Source organism: Rhagoletis zephyria, unplaced genomic scaffold (genome assembly GCF_001687245.7).
Source record: "Rhagoletis zephyria isolate East Lansing unplaced genomic scaffold, Rhagoletis_zephyria_1.1 Rzeph_scaffold_00368, whole genome shotgun sequence".
In the NCBI taxonomy this organism is placed as follows: domain Eukaryota; kingdom Metazoa; phylum Arthropoda; class Insecta; order Diptera; family Tephritidae; genus Rhagoletis; species Rhagoletis zephyria.
In genome coordinates, this window is record NW_016157452.1 from 10,198 (window position 1) to 23,989 (window position 13,792).

The following is a 13,792-nucleotide window of genomic DNA, read 5'->3' on the forward strand; positions in this document are numbered from 1 at the left end:
ACATTTTGAGACACTATTTGGAACGAACTGTGAACACCCCAATTGTATTGCCGTACTTTTGCTTGTGTAAATTCTTAATCTCATTGTTTTATACAGCGTCTACACGTTCCACAGATGATGTTACTGGAATTTCCAACAATAGATTGTGAATACCAACTTAGAAAAACAAAATGCAATTTTAAGTTGTATGCCACTTTCTTTGACCAATTTTCGACGAAATGCTAAAGATGATCAAATTGTCGAAATAGTCTTAGACGCAAAAACTATCAGAATGGGGAATGTTGCTATGATAGAAGCTATCAAAAAGTAAAAGTGACAGTTGGAAGCAAAAAACATCGGAGCTGCATCAAAAAAAATTAGTTATTAATGGCAAAGAAGATAAGCGATTTTGTTTCAATAGCAACTATAACGTTTATTTAACAAATTTAATTATGAAAGGTAACTATGATACAAGCTTCAAAAACTTTGTATTTTTCGTCGTCTTACTTTGCTCCGAATAAAAGTATGGAAGGTCGCATTCAAGGTGTATTAAACAAGGTGGTGTTGGGGCGACAGCTGAGTTTTTCGCCGTGGAGGCCATTACGTCAAAATGATGTGTTTGTTGTAATTCATACCAATGACAGTATGACATCAGCGTATAATTTGTTAGTGTAATTTTTTACTTATATACGGCCAACACCACCTTGTTAAATACACCTTGGTCGCATTTATGATTGAAGACTTAGCGCGGGTTTCGGAAACATTAGTCTTCGTGCTTTTATTGCGAGAATTTCCAATGGTGGAAACTGTAAGTAATTGCGCTGATAGAATGCGATATAATGGCTGCGTTTCTTTATACATTCCGGATAATCCAATTTCACAGCCGGAATAAACAGAATGCATTTGAAATATACGTCAACATATCATCAGGAACGTTCTAAAGAATAAATAAACACTTCCGGTTGAGCTAGCAAAGAAGACGGACGGTCTTTCTCTGAGCAATTTGGAAACCATAATTATTCTTGGCCATCATCAAAAATTAATTTCGTTGAAATCCTTTTTTAAGCAGTAGGCAGTGTCATTCCGCAAACGGCGATGTTATTTTTTGGAGAATCCGAAGGTAAGCTGCATTGTGCGCTTTTAATTTTACTTGTTTTCTCGAGAATTGATATTGTACTCCTGCAAGCGGGGTGAAACGTGTTCATAATTTGTTAGGTGACGCCATGGCGTCAAATGATAACCACGAGGGTGAAAACGATGGTGAGTCCGAAAAGGAGCCGCCATTCGAATTTAAACATAAAAGGAAAAAAAAAACTCTTTGAGTGAGACTGAAAGCACATAGCGTGAGTTATCCATGGAAGACGATATTTTATTAAGACAAGACAATAGTGGTACAGTGAATCCTTTAATAGGTGACAATGTAGGCCAGATAGCAACTAAAAGTATAAATTTACATAACAAAACGGACAGTATTAGGACAGATGTTGGTAAAAGTGCAGCCCACAGTGTCTCACAGGGCGTGAACGGTGACAACAAACCCAGCGAACCACAAAGGCAAAGCTTGTGTCTTGTTTGATACTTCACAAGCTGAGTCGGTTCATAACAAGAAAGTGCGTAATGGACTCTATTTGTGGTCCAAGATCAAAGACTTCAATATAGAAGGGATTGACACAATAAGAGCTATTGGTGTTACCTTATACAAAGTTTTTTTCGAGAATGTAGCTTATGCAAACAGATGCGTTAAAAACGACATTTTTAGGAGTATTAATATAAAAACTTTCATACCTAGGAACTACATTGAGACCTATGGGGTCATAAGAGGAATTCCCGTTGAATACTCTGAATTGAATATAAAGGAAGGTTTGAGATCGGCAATCAAAGTTACGTCAGTTGTTAGATTAACGAGAGAAGAGAGCGGTGAAGGCGACAGAAGAGTCCCTACCCTTTCAGTAAAAATAGGTTTTGAGGTTGATGTCATCCCTAAAGAAGTAATTCTTGATTATACGATCTTAGAGGTAGACAATTTTTTCCCATTACTGAGGCAGTGCTACAAGTGTGGACGATTGGGTCACACACAAAAGGGATGCAGATCCCAAAAAGATGTCTCAAATGCGGAAAAACTGAGTGCACCAATATGTGCGGAAGCGTAAAATGTGTCTTATGCGGGGATGGCACCCACAATGCCTTCAACAGACTAAAGTGTCCTGTGTGGGAAAAAGAAACACAGATTAATAAAATTATGACCCTTAAGAAGCAAACTAGGGGGAGGTCTTGAAGGAGCAAAATGATAGGTCAGCAAATAGGTTTGAGATTTTAAGCGATGAGCATTTTCCGCCTCTAGTTAATGAACACTTTCAGACTAGGTACAATCAAGATGAAATAAAAAAAAATCTAGAGATGTAAAAAGACATCGATGTATCGAGTAATAGCGATGGTCGTGGCTTCAAGCATTAACTCGTGTCAGCGGAGCTCGCTTGAAATGCAAGTGTTTATATGCAAAACAAGAAATTAGTCGATCGGACACACTTTCAAATAGAGTTTATCCCGATGCAACTCTGTTAATACATGTATCAATTCTTGAAAATAATGAACATTGAAAAATAATAATTAAAGACTCAAACCTTGTAAAAATGCATCATAAATGATGATAAATGAAAATAATGAAATTCTTACATTTGGGGTGCTAACGGCAGGAACCGTAAAATGTAAAAAAATTAATTATAAATGTTTGACTTAGGAACAAACGTTAAAAACGGACGAACATTGAAGAACAAACGACTAACTATCAATTGCAATAATAATTAACCCAAAATAATCTGGTGCGGGTGCTAACTTCAGGAATTACGTAAAGTGAAAATTGAAAAATTAATTATAAATTGTTGGCTAACGAACAAACGTTAAAAATGGACGAACATTAAAGAACAATCGACGAACTATCGATTGCAATACAAAAATCTTAGGGCCGGTTGCTCAAAGCCTGGTTGACACTAATCCCCGGTTAAACATCGTTATCGACGTTACCGACACCATGCTATTTGCATGGAGCCGAAAACGTCGATAACGATGTTAATCGGTGATTAGACTGCTTTTACACAGTTCAAGTATTGAATTCAATTCTGCTCGCATGTGGAAGATAGGGGGTGAGAAGAAAAGGGACGAGTACACATGCGTCTGTACCGTCGAGTCGTTTCAACTTTCTTGCTTTGCTTTTGGCATTTTCGTTGCTTCCCATTTAAAGAACCAAAAACTTGAATTCAACAGAATTGAAGCGTGTAAACGCAAATAGAAAACACAAAAGAGAATGAGCAAGAATTGCTTTCAAGTAGTTGAATAATGTAAATCGGGTGTTAGTGTCAATCAGGCTTTGAGCAACCGGCCCTTAAGGCCTGTATGCAGCTCTCAAGAAAAGCAAAAACTCCATATGAAATGACGTGCAAGAAATGGCTAAGAAATTTTCTTGAGTCAAATTTCCCTAAAGCTTAGTATCCAGCTCTTAAGAAAACGGTCAAGAAAAAATTGCCATTATTTCGCGTGTGTGTCCAAGGAATTTTGACATTTTTGATAACGCACAGCCTGTTGCCTCACTCTTTCCTCAAGAAATAATGGAACGGGCATATATTTCTGTTGCAAACCTGGGTTGCCTTGTGCTCTTTTTTCACAAAAAACTTTAGAAAACCGTAGTAGAAAGCGTACTAAATTTCTTAAGAACTGCGTACTGCCTTAAGGAAATTTGACTCAAGAAAATTTCTTAGCCATTTCTTGTACGTCATTTTATATGGAGTTTTTGCTTTTCTTAAGAGCTGGATACTAAGCTTAAGGCAGTACGCAGCTTTTAAGAAATTTACTACGCTTTCTACTACTGTTTTCTAAAGTTTTTTGTGAAAAAAGAGCATAAGGCAGCCCGGGTTTGCAACAGAAATATATGCCCGTTGCATTATTTCTTGAGGAAAGAGTGAGGCAACAGGCTGTGAAGTATCAAAAATGTCAAAATTCCTTGGACACACACGCGAAATAATGGCAATTTTTTCTTGACCGTTTTCTTAAGAGCTGCATACAGGGCTTTAATATTTTCACAAATGGAGTTCTAACGTCGGTTGGGTAATATGGTAGAATTTGATCACTGCTTTGCCGACGAAAGGAAATGACCACTGAACCATAATTGACATATCTCTCTTTTTTCTTCTACTACCATGGCGGTGGGTGTTTAGAAATTTTTCAATCCATTTAAATCAATTCTTTTAATATAATTACACCTAAAATGAGTTGTGAATTTCCCAGATTTTTAGTGCTTTATATCCAATGCAATCATATTTCTTCAATTCAACTATGTTTTCATGGATTAATTTGTGTTTTCTTTTCATGTAAAGAATGTCAAGAAAATCAAACGCGATCCTGCTAAGAACCCAATGCGGGAGCTTCACATCAGGAAACTATGCTTGAACATCTGCGTCGGTGAATCTGGTGATAGACTTACTCGTGCTGCTAAGGTAATATGAATTTTGCAATTAGTATTCTACTGTTTGTTGTAATTAATGTGAACCAAATGTCTATGTAGGTGCTGGAACAACTGACAGGTCAACAGCCAGTTTTCTCAAAGGCCAGATATACTGTTCGTTCCTTTGGCATTCGTCGTAATGAAAAGATCGCCGTCCACTGCACAGTGCGTGGTGCAAAGGCTGAAGAAATTTTGGAACGCGGCCTGAAAGTGCGTGAATACGAGTTGAGACGTGATAATTTCTCTGCCACCGGCAACTTCGGTTTTGGTATTCAGGAACACATCGATTTGGGTATCAAATACGATCCTTCCATTGGTATTTATGGTCTGGACTTCTACGTTGTATTGGGTCGTCCAGGTGAGCATTATCTATGATTTCGCGTTTATGTGTTTTGCACTTAATTAGGTGTTTGTGGGTAATTCGCCTCTGGCACTCAGTAATGTGCATAAAGTAAGATAATCGGAATCTATGCTTAATGTGACCAAAGATTTATTTGGTTGCACGGTATAGATTTTACAATTATTAACGGGAATGAAATTCGGATATCAAGACGAATATAAAAAATATAATTAATGGCTTCATTTCTTTATTTATTCTGAACGTTTGGAATAAAGCTTTTTGTTCACTTATTCTTTGGAACGTTCCTGATGATATGCTAACGTATATTTCAAACGCTTTCTGTTTATTCAGGCTGTGAAATGGGATTATCTGGAATGTATAAAGAAACGCAGCCAATATAAATTCGCCTTGTTTAGATATGTGAAAAAGCAACGGGAATGCGGTAAAGATATGCATATATCGCACGTTTAATAATAAAGATAATTATTTCAAAAAATTTTGTGGGAAAATGCAATCAAAGTAGTAAACATACAAAAAAACAGATATAAAGACATCTTCGACATCTGTTAGTCAAAACTAAATATCCGTTTCAAGCTTTTTAATTGAATGATGGAATCTTCCAAAACGTTAACGTTAATATATTTTAAACGTGCGATATGGTTTAAGTAGTTTCTTTATTCATTGAGCCGTTTAGGGTCGTTTTTGCATTGGGGGTTAACTTACGATTAATAGTTAACTTGCCAATTATACACACATTTTACTTCCGGATGAGTGCTAATTTGCCAATGTAAAAAGGCAATGCTTATTAAAATTAAATAATTTCCCCTTTCAATAATTAACTTTATGAATTTCATTTAAAAGCCTTTGTTTTCAATTTCAGGTTACAATGTTGCACATAGAAAGCGCAAGTCTGGAACAGTTGGCTTCCCACACCGCCTTACAAAGGAAGATGCCATGAAGTGGTTCCAACAGAAATACGACGGCATTATTCTCAATAGTAAAAAGTAAATAATACCAACGTTTGAAATATAACTTTTTTTTAAACTTACTTGGTGCATTTTTATTGTGTTAACACACATATCGTCATTATAACCAAATGTGTCTCTAAAAAGTCTATAAAATTTGCGCCAGTTATTGATTTTTTAGAAAATAACATACATAAAAAAATCCGACAAATTGATAACCTACCCTTTCTCCTTTTTGTGAAGTCGGTTAAAAACATATCTTTCAGGCAGTTTTTACAATTCGCTTCGGAGTGAATTTCAACCAAAGTCACTTTAGGGCAATTCATCTAAACGCGTTATTAACCAGGTGGAATTTACTCGTTTTGAATTCAAATTGAAAGGTGTTAAAAATTAACTCGGAAGTTAATCGCGGGTCTTAATTAATTTTCTTTCGAAACTGCTTGTACAAAAATCGCTCGATTACTAAGGAGCTAATAGAATTAAAAAATTTTTAAATTATTTATTAAAAAATAAACTTGCAACTGAAAATCTTTAGATTTTATAACTAACAACCCGTTCGATAGTTGTCCATACAATGGTGACGATATGCCTGCATACAAAAAAGGTCAAAGTAATTGTACAAGCCAATGGCGTTTCAAACTCGAGCAGCGCTATACAAATATACAACTTAAACTGGTTTTTCTAATAAGGCATCGTATTTAATTTTGGATTTATAAATAACATAAAAAATAAAATATTAATTTGCGTAGAGATTAGGATCACTGGTAGGTGTCAATTAAGGCATTCAGAACGGTGGCAAGGCCCATAGTGTTGATGTTTTATCAGCCGAAGTGGAGAGGAAGGAGAAATCAGTCGGATGCCAACGTGCTGAAATAGCTTTATCGCTGTGTTGTGCGACTAACACAGATGGAAGGGGAAGGGTTAGATCGCCTTGTAAATCAGTAAGTACAATATTATTGTCATATCCACATGTAAGTAAATAATATGCCGAGGGAGAAAAACGTATCGATCTGCAACAAGTATAAATATTTCGTAAATACGAAAGCAACTAATTCAAATATTCATTTAAAACGCACCTTATATCCGAAGTATGTGGTTGAAAACATTGTATTGGCCTGTTTCCACGTATATCGAAAAGCACACAGGCACTATCCTCGTGACCAGAAACAAGTAAACGGCCAGAGGGATCAACACATACTGAAGCGACAGGTGAACCAAATGTAGACCCCTGAAGTGTTATTGGAGCTACTGTGTTTACACATTCATTGGTTCGTAAATCCCAAAAACGAACTGTTTTGTCCTAAATCATTAAAAAAACATCAGTCTAAATTTTATAGGTGGTAAAAACAAATCCATTTTAAGAAAATTTTCAGTCATCAAAACAAAGCTATTACAAAAGAATTTGTTTCAGAATGATATAAGAGCTAATAAACTCACCTGCGATCCTGAAACAAACATAACACCTCCCCAGTTATATAAAGACAGTATATGTCCGCTGTGACCACTGAGCGCCTGATAGGGGGTTGCAGTTGCACAATCTGTAACATAAATCTTACAATTGCCAGCTCCACCACTTATAAGCAGCCGTGATTTGTTTATGGAATCTTCTAAGAAGCATAGATCTCTAACTGTGCCATCGTGCATAGTCAAATCTATTTCCCGTCCCTCCAATTGTGTTTCGTCGTTATTGAAATGCATAAGCTTAACGGTTTTGTCATTGGAACCCGTTGCTATTAGTAGCCCATCTGCCGACCATGCTGTACAGTAAATTGAGCCTTTATGGTGTTTTGTGCGTTTAAATAAAACAGTAGGCTGTTGTACTTCCTGAAACTTTCTAAATAGAGTAAAAGAAAACGTATTACAATTAGGAGTATTATAAAATCAATTGAAATATTTACTTTAGTTCAGACAATTGCGGATATTTGCAAATTCGAAATGTTTTCGAATTTGATCCGACAACATATAACTTTCCATTCGGATGAAATTCGGCGCATCGAACAGCTTGGACATCTGTTAAGGTAGTGACGGGTACAAATCTTGGGCGTTTTGATTCGTTCTATATTTTAGAAATACAAAAATATGCGTAATTAGTAATTGAATACATTATATGTATGCCTATAATATCAATCAATATAGCAATAAATTTTATATATAAACACACCAGTTTTTGCTTTTGTATACACAGATACACCCATAAAAAACCTGCATCTACATATTTACATTGAACGCATGAATATGCAGTACATTGTACACTAGATACAAAGCTAGAAATTTACAGCACAAGTAAATACGAACTCATTCCGAAACATGGCTAAATACTCACCTCGTTAGATGTTTTGGTTTTTCCCGAAATCATTTGCAATTATAATGCACCTATTTTTATTAACGGAAATTTATTACTGATTTCACTCCTAAACTTCGATTATGACGTACTTTACTAACTATGTCAAGATTGGAGAAACTATGTGGTAGTTGAACCATGCTTCGCTGTTGTTGTATGGGAAAGTATCTTTCACCTGGCTGTAGCTTTTGATTTAGCAGTTTTTATTTAATCTAATATAATAATCTGTTTTTATTTAATATTTAAAAAATAAGATTTGTATATAAGTATGTATGTATGTAATAGCGAAAATATGAATATCAAGCTAATTTTTTATAAATGAATTATTGTAAAAGTTTTTAATGCGGTTTGTCACAAATTTATAAAGAAACAAAAAAGATTTAAAATGTTTTATAAAGTATGACTTAACAAAGCTTTTAAACCTGGACTTGCAAATTTTTTTTCAAAACTTGCAAAAAAAATTTTCAAAAATTGTCGAACACACATACATACGTTTTACTTTGGACCGTCAGCAAAATAAATTAAAAATACCAAAAATCAGATATTATACTAAAATTTAGGGCAAAAAAAAAGGTTAACCATCATACTAAAAAAAAAATCTGTTAAAAAAGGTGAAGAATTTCATTTAGTACACCCTGCAAATTGAACCCTGCCATGTTTTAATCCATATTTTTAAATGTAGGATTTTTGGAAATTTATTCATAAGCGTACCCTGTGTTTCACTTCGTTTCTTATTGTATAATCAAAACCGAGGATTTGCGAAAAATGTTTAGGTTAAAAATACCTCGCACACAATTCAAGTTTGGCATCCAAATATGTCGAAATTATTTATCACATGAATATAAAAGCGTTTTAAGTGATTTTGAAATAACTGCAGCAGACGTAAATTATGCGCGTACCAAAAGTTCGCCGGCGCAAGGAATTATACGGATTGACATAGTGAATGGCATTGCACATGATAACAGGAACAACGAATTCAGTGAAACATTTCTGAAGTTGCGTTCAGAACCACAAAAGGCAACTGTATTCGAAGCCACGAATTATGCTATATTCCGAAACTTCATTGATAACGAAAATTTAGATGAATTATTGGCCAACGTCAAGAATCGACTGCAAAGCGGTTTATTCGTAGATGATTTCATCGGTTGTTATCTTTTGAATCATTTTCTGCAAGAGCAAAATTATTTGGCTGCTACTGAAATTGGTTTGGAAATATTTAAACAAGACACTTTGGACAATAAACTACTAGTCAGTTTAATGTTAAAATCGTTCTTTGAATATTTAAAGCAAAATCTTGAACAAATTGCTCCACCTTTGGTTAAGGAAACAAAACCAACAAAAAAAAAAGATGAGGTGGGTATGCTTTTATGATAAATGTATAATAAAATCGGACTTATAACTTATTTTCCTAGGTAAAAGTACGAGTGAAATTTCTTCGAAATACCGAGGATGGTCAAGATTTACCTACCCAGATTGGAAGAGCTATTTGTAAAATATCCCAGTTGTACGCGAATCACGTCACTTCCAACTTTAAATTATTAGGAAGTTTGTTGACTAATAAAAATGATTTGGCCACATCGCTTTTGCTAGCAACTAATACTAACTTCTGTAAGGACACGTTACAATACAGTCAAATTCTGCTAAAAAACAAGAAGGGCGTGGATGAGAAACTAGTAAACGCCATAAATTCTAGTTTGGAACAAACTACAGATTCCAAAATGCTGGATGATCTACTGTCATCGTTTTTAGAAGCGGTTAAAAAAGAAGAGGAAGTAAAACTAATCGAGCAGCAAAAAAACAAATACGCCGCATGGAAAGAACAAGATGTTGTAGAAAGGAATAAGAGTATAAACGGAGTGCCATCTGGTCAGCGAAAAGAAAATATTGACCAAATCTTAACAGATCTGGCTCAGAAGAAGCAAAAGCTTTGGTATTTTGATAATGAGGAACTAATTGATCTTGAAATATTCAAAAAAAATAAAAGCTACCCCAAGAGATGGTTTGGAAAGAAGAAAAAGCCTAAAGTAGTTGATGACAATTACGTTCCACCTGAAATAAGTAGAAAAATAGCATGATACAAAATTTGAATAAATATTTTTATCATGGAAAAATAGAAAAAAAAATAGATGTTTGTTTTCTTTTTTGTAAAGGCCCATCTACATAGAACTTTCGCGTTGGCTATTCCTTTGGTGTTGGTTTGACAGTACGCCCGTTCAAAGTATGCTGGCTACAATGAACGCTTGGTAGCTAATGCTTTGCCCAATAAATTTACATACTAACGACAGATAAATTCATATTCACTACAATAATTGCATGAAAAGCTATAGATAGATAGATAGGATGATGAGGTATGCAGAACCGGCAAAGGTCATTTAGTCGTATCCTCAGCTTGAATATAAAGATGCCCTGTTGTTGTTGTAGCGGCTACAATAACCCCGCCCAGATCGGTAAATATCTCAGTCGCTGCCGTCAAGCTCCACTAACGGAAGCTCTAAGAAGCGTGCAGCCTCAATAGGGCCGATCCACAGGGACAAAGGCGTTAGGGTTGTCGGGTTTTCCGGGCATACGAAGGGATGTTTCGAGTCATGGGGTGTCTCTCCGCATGCCGGATACTCATTTGAGACATCTGCGTAGGTATGAGTTTAACCTGCTGCAGTAGCCAGAGCGAAGTTGGGCTTTTGTGGTTCTCTTCTGGTGAGGCAGATGAAGCTCCGTCTCGTCAATGTCTGGTGGTTGTGGTCCTGACGTGCCTGGGCGAGGGCTCTTCAGCAAGCAGTTGTCTATTTGGGTGACCACGTTTATGGCTCTCTATAGATGCCCTCTTAGTCTGCTGTGTCCTGTAAGAAAACCTGTTAGTATTCTCAGCTTCTTCCTTCTTGTTATACCCGCCCAATAGGCTTTTTGTCTGACACATTCCTACCGAACTATACCAGTTCGAGTCCCTCATATTGTTCCTCTCCTCCCTGAGCTCTTTTCTAATAGTGTTGGGACCCACTTCTATTAAGGGCTCAGGGCCAACTGGAGTAATGGATGCCACCTCTCTTGCAATCGGTCCGCCGCTTCATTTCCCTCTATTCCCATATAGCCAGGAACCCACGCCAGTTGATGTTATTGTGCCTACCAAGGGAGTTGAGCCTCTCTATGCACTCAAGGACCAGAGACAATTTGATTTCAAAAGATTAAAGAGGCTTGAGTGCCGCCTATCTGTCACTTAAAATTACATTTCTCTCATTACAGTATCCTCTGTTTACGATGGTCTCCGCACACAAATAGATGGCGTAGATTTCTGCTTGAAATATGCTCGGGTATTTCTCCATAGGAATGGAGATCCTGGTCCTGGGTCCAGAGATTCCAGCCCCGATTCCTTCTGGGGTATTCGAGCCGTCTGTCTACCACTGCAGTGTACTATCCTGAAGGAGACTCTCGAAGGCGGAGGTACTTCAGGTTGCTTTACTGCTTAACGCAATTTTAAACCTCTCCAGTTTGTACAGACCTGTGTCCGTGGACCTTCCAATTCTGTATGCGTGCTTATATGGGTGTTGCCTTCAGAATGTTATATCTGATATAGTTGACCACTATCTTCTCCATTGCCTTCAAAACAAAGGAGGTTAGACTTATTGCTCTGAATGGCTTCGCTAGCGAATAATCTCTTTTACCCACTTTCGGGATAAATATTACTCGTGAACTTCAGCACAACTGTGGAATGTAAGCATCCGCAAGAGTGCTTCTCATTATGTCCACCAGGTGCAGTGTTAGGTTCTCTCCACCCTGTTGAAGCATGACTGGCCGGACGCCATCCACCCCTAGGGCTTTAAATCGCTCAAACGAACCCAGCGCCCATCCGACTGAATACTGGGTGAATATACTTCTGACCAGTTTCCATTCAGATGGTCGCGGCCTGGTCTGCCAAATCTCTGGCTCCAGTTCAATGGGAGTGGCCTCCGGGAAGCGAGTCTCAAGCACAGTGGTAGCCCGCTCTTCTAGTGTAGGTGCCGTCACTGCGTTTTAGCGCAAGTTACGTTTCTCACCAGTTCCTCTGGCTAGAACTTTGCGTAGCCTCGCAGCTGCTGGGGTTTTCGAAATACCTTCACAGAAGGTTCTAAAATTGGGCTCCCTTCGCCTTCCTAATCTCTTTGCTGTAGATCGTTACTTTAGCTGCATACTCATACCAGTCTCCTGTGTACTTAGGTTTGTTGAAAAGTTTGTGTACCTCTTTCCCGAGCGCTGAAAGCTCCCTTGACTACCATGCGGTTTTGGTCGTCACTTTCGGTTTGGTCTCAGGGCAGCTATAGTTCCAGGCTTCGGTCATTATGTCCGTTAGCCTGTTAGCATTATTTTCTAGCGAAATACAGCCACCTTTTCTATGTCCCCTCTCTAAACCCGGTAGGTTTATAGCTAAAAGCCCTCTATATTTATCCCAGTTAGCGTTTCTTTGGTTCCTCATCGGAGCGTATGCCTTGACCTCTGCTCCTAGCAAGAATTTGATAATTCTATGGTCAGACATGGAAGGCTCCGTAGACACTCTCCATTGTTTGACCAGACCGTTACACGTACTGTTGCTGAGGGCCATGTCAAGGACTTCCTGCCCTACTCTAGTGATAAATGTTGGCCTATGTCCAACATTATTTATGCTCACTTAATTTGTACTACAGTAACGACTCACCTCTTCTGTTAGGTCCGAATTCACAGTGCGTAGTTACCTCAGAATCGGCAGTTAACTACAGATTTTTGTACTGAAAATTTGACCCTTAGTGTCGGAACTTCCCCATTCTACGTGGAGAGCATTAGCATCAGAGCCGAGGATCAGTGGAAGTCGGGCCTTTCTGCAATGCGTGACCAGTTGTTTTACCTCTGCACGGGGTATGTTGTTGGAAAATAAGCGGCAGCGAAAACTACATCCTTGGGTCTTCCCTTCACCCGAAGTGTCACCTGCATTGCAACTAGGTCTTGCGTTAGGAACTATGTAATGCAAAAATAATAGTTGCGATCCCGTACGAGTCCGGACTAGTCAGAAATAGTCAGAATCAGTCAGATTTTACTGGAAATCGATCCCGTACTCGGTTCTCTGACTATTGAGAGCACAAAAAAGAGAGTAAATACGGTTCTCTCTCTGTAAGAAGTTATCAGTTTTAGTCCGAGAATTTTTTGCTGGTAAAAGGTTTGTTCGTCGAGCAAAAAATTTGTACGAATTTGTACGAATTATCACGATTTTTGCCCAAATCGCGTTCGTGCAGACCAAAAAATATCCAACACTCAAAAATTGTGAGAGCAAAGTGACAGTTCTCTTGGAGAGAAGTTGCAAATTCTTGCTGGAAAAAATTTTGCCAGCAAGAATTTGCAAACACGAAAAACATGTGGTTGTGGCGCATGGTTGCATTTTTGTATACAACAATTTGAATAAATTAGTTCAATAAATTTAAAAATTTATAAACACGAGCGATTTTTTTATGAAAAAAGGAAGTAAATAATTGTTGATATAATTAATTTAGTTAATTCCAATGATTTGAACTTAATTCGGCTGAAAAAAATGGTATTCGCAATCGGAATGCAATTGCAACCAGAGTCGATTTAAGAAACCCGACAGCTAGTACGATGAAGAAATTGAAATGTATGTTAAAGAAAGTCAGAACAACAAGAAATATACATGTATATCCTGTTTTTGGCCATCCGAA

The 13,792-nt window shown here is 37.4% G+C and overlaps 4 protein-coding genes across 4 annotated transcripts in view; 2 read left to right on the top strand and 2 right to left on the bottom strand.

The window, feature by feature from the left end:
- Window positions 1-13,792, bottom strand: part of LOC108359264 (probable ATP-dependent RNA helicase DHX35) — a 42,228-nt gene that overhangs the window by 8,075 nt on the left and 20,361 nt on the right. The gene's annotated exons all lie outside the window — the stretch shown is intronic.
- On the top strand, window positions 4,094-5,862 carry RpL11 (ribosomal protein L11). The gene is made up of 4 exons (XM_017611048.1): window positions 4,094-4,175; window positions 4,347-4,466; window positions 4,535-4,832; window positions 5,695-5,862. The coding sequence occupies exons 1-4, from the start codon at window positions 4,170-4,172 to the stop codon at window positions 5,820-5,822; spliced, it is 552 nt and encodes a 183-aa protein (XP_017466537.1). The 5' UTR covers window positions 4,094-4,169; the 3' UTR covers window positions 5,823-5,862.
- LOC108359269 (WD repeat-containing protein 47) lies at window positions 6,453-8,315 on the bottom strand. Its single transcript, XM_017611046.1, has 5 exons — window positions 8,103-8,315; window positions 7,678-7,835; window positions 7,217-7,613; window positions 6,856-7,079; window positions 6,453-6,789 (listed from the first exon to the last, which is right to left on the bottom strand). The coding sequence occupies exons 1-5, from the start codon at window positions 8,133-8,135 to the stop codon at window positions 6,564-6,566; spliced, it is 1,038 nt and encodes a 345-aa protein (XP_017466535.1). The 5' UTR covers window positions 8,136-8,315; the 3' UTR covers window positions 6,453-6,563.
- LOC108359267 (uncharacterized) lies at window positions 8,840-10,234 on the top strand. The gene is made up of 2 exons (XM_017611044.1): window positions 8,840-9,473; window positions 9,533-10,234. The coding sequence occupies exons 1-2, from the start codon at window positions 8,886-8,888 to the stop codon at window positions 10,193-10,195; spliced, it is 1,251 nt and encodes a 416-aa protein (XP_017466533.1). The 5' UTR covers window positions 8,840-8,885; the 3' UTR covers window positions 10,196-10,234.

Excerpts from the sequence above, each read along its gene's own strand:
- RpL11 (XM_017611048.1), top strand. Across the intron at positions 4,467-4,534 it reads GACTTACTCGTGCTGCTAAG|GTGCTGGAACAACTGACAGG; the intron begins GTAATATGAATT and ends ATGTCTATGTAG. Across the intron at positions 4,833-5,694 it reads CGTTGTATTGGGTCGTCCAG|GTTACAATGTTGCACATAGA; the intron begins GTGAGCATTATC and ends TTTCAATTTCAG.
- LOC108359269 (XM_017611046.1), bottom strand. The coding sequence starts at position 8,135 with ATGATTTCGGGAAAAACCAAAACATCTAACGAG. Across the intron at positions 7,836-8,102 it reads AAACCAAAACATCTAACGAG|AACGAATCAAAACGCCCAAG; the intron begins GTGAGTATTTAG and ends TCTAAAATATAG. Across the intron at positions 7,080-7,216 it reads TGTTTGTTTCAGGATCGCAG|GACAAAACAGTTCGTTTTTG; the intron begins GTGAGTTTATTA and ends TTAATGATTTAG.
- LOC108359267 (XM_017611044.1), top strand. The coding sequence starts at position 8,886 with ATGTTTAGGTTAAAAATACCTCGCACACAATTCAAGTTTGGCATCCAA. Across the intron at positions 9,474-9,532 it reads CAACAAAAAAAAAAGATGAG|GTAAAAGTACGAGTGAAATT; the intron begins GTGGGTATGCTT and ends TTATTTTCCTAG.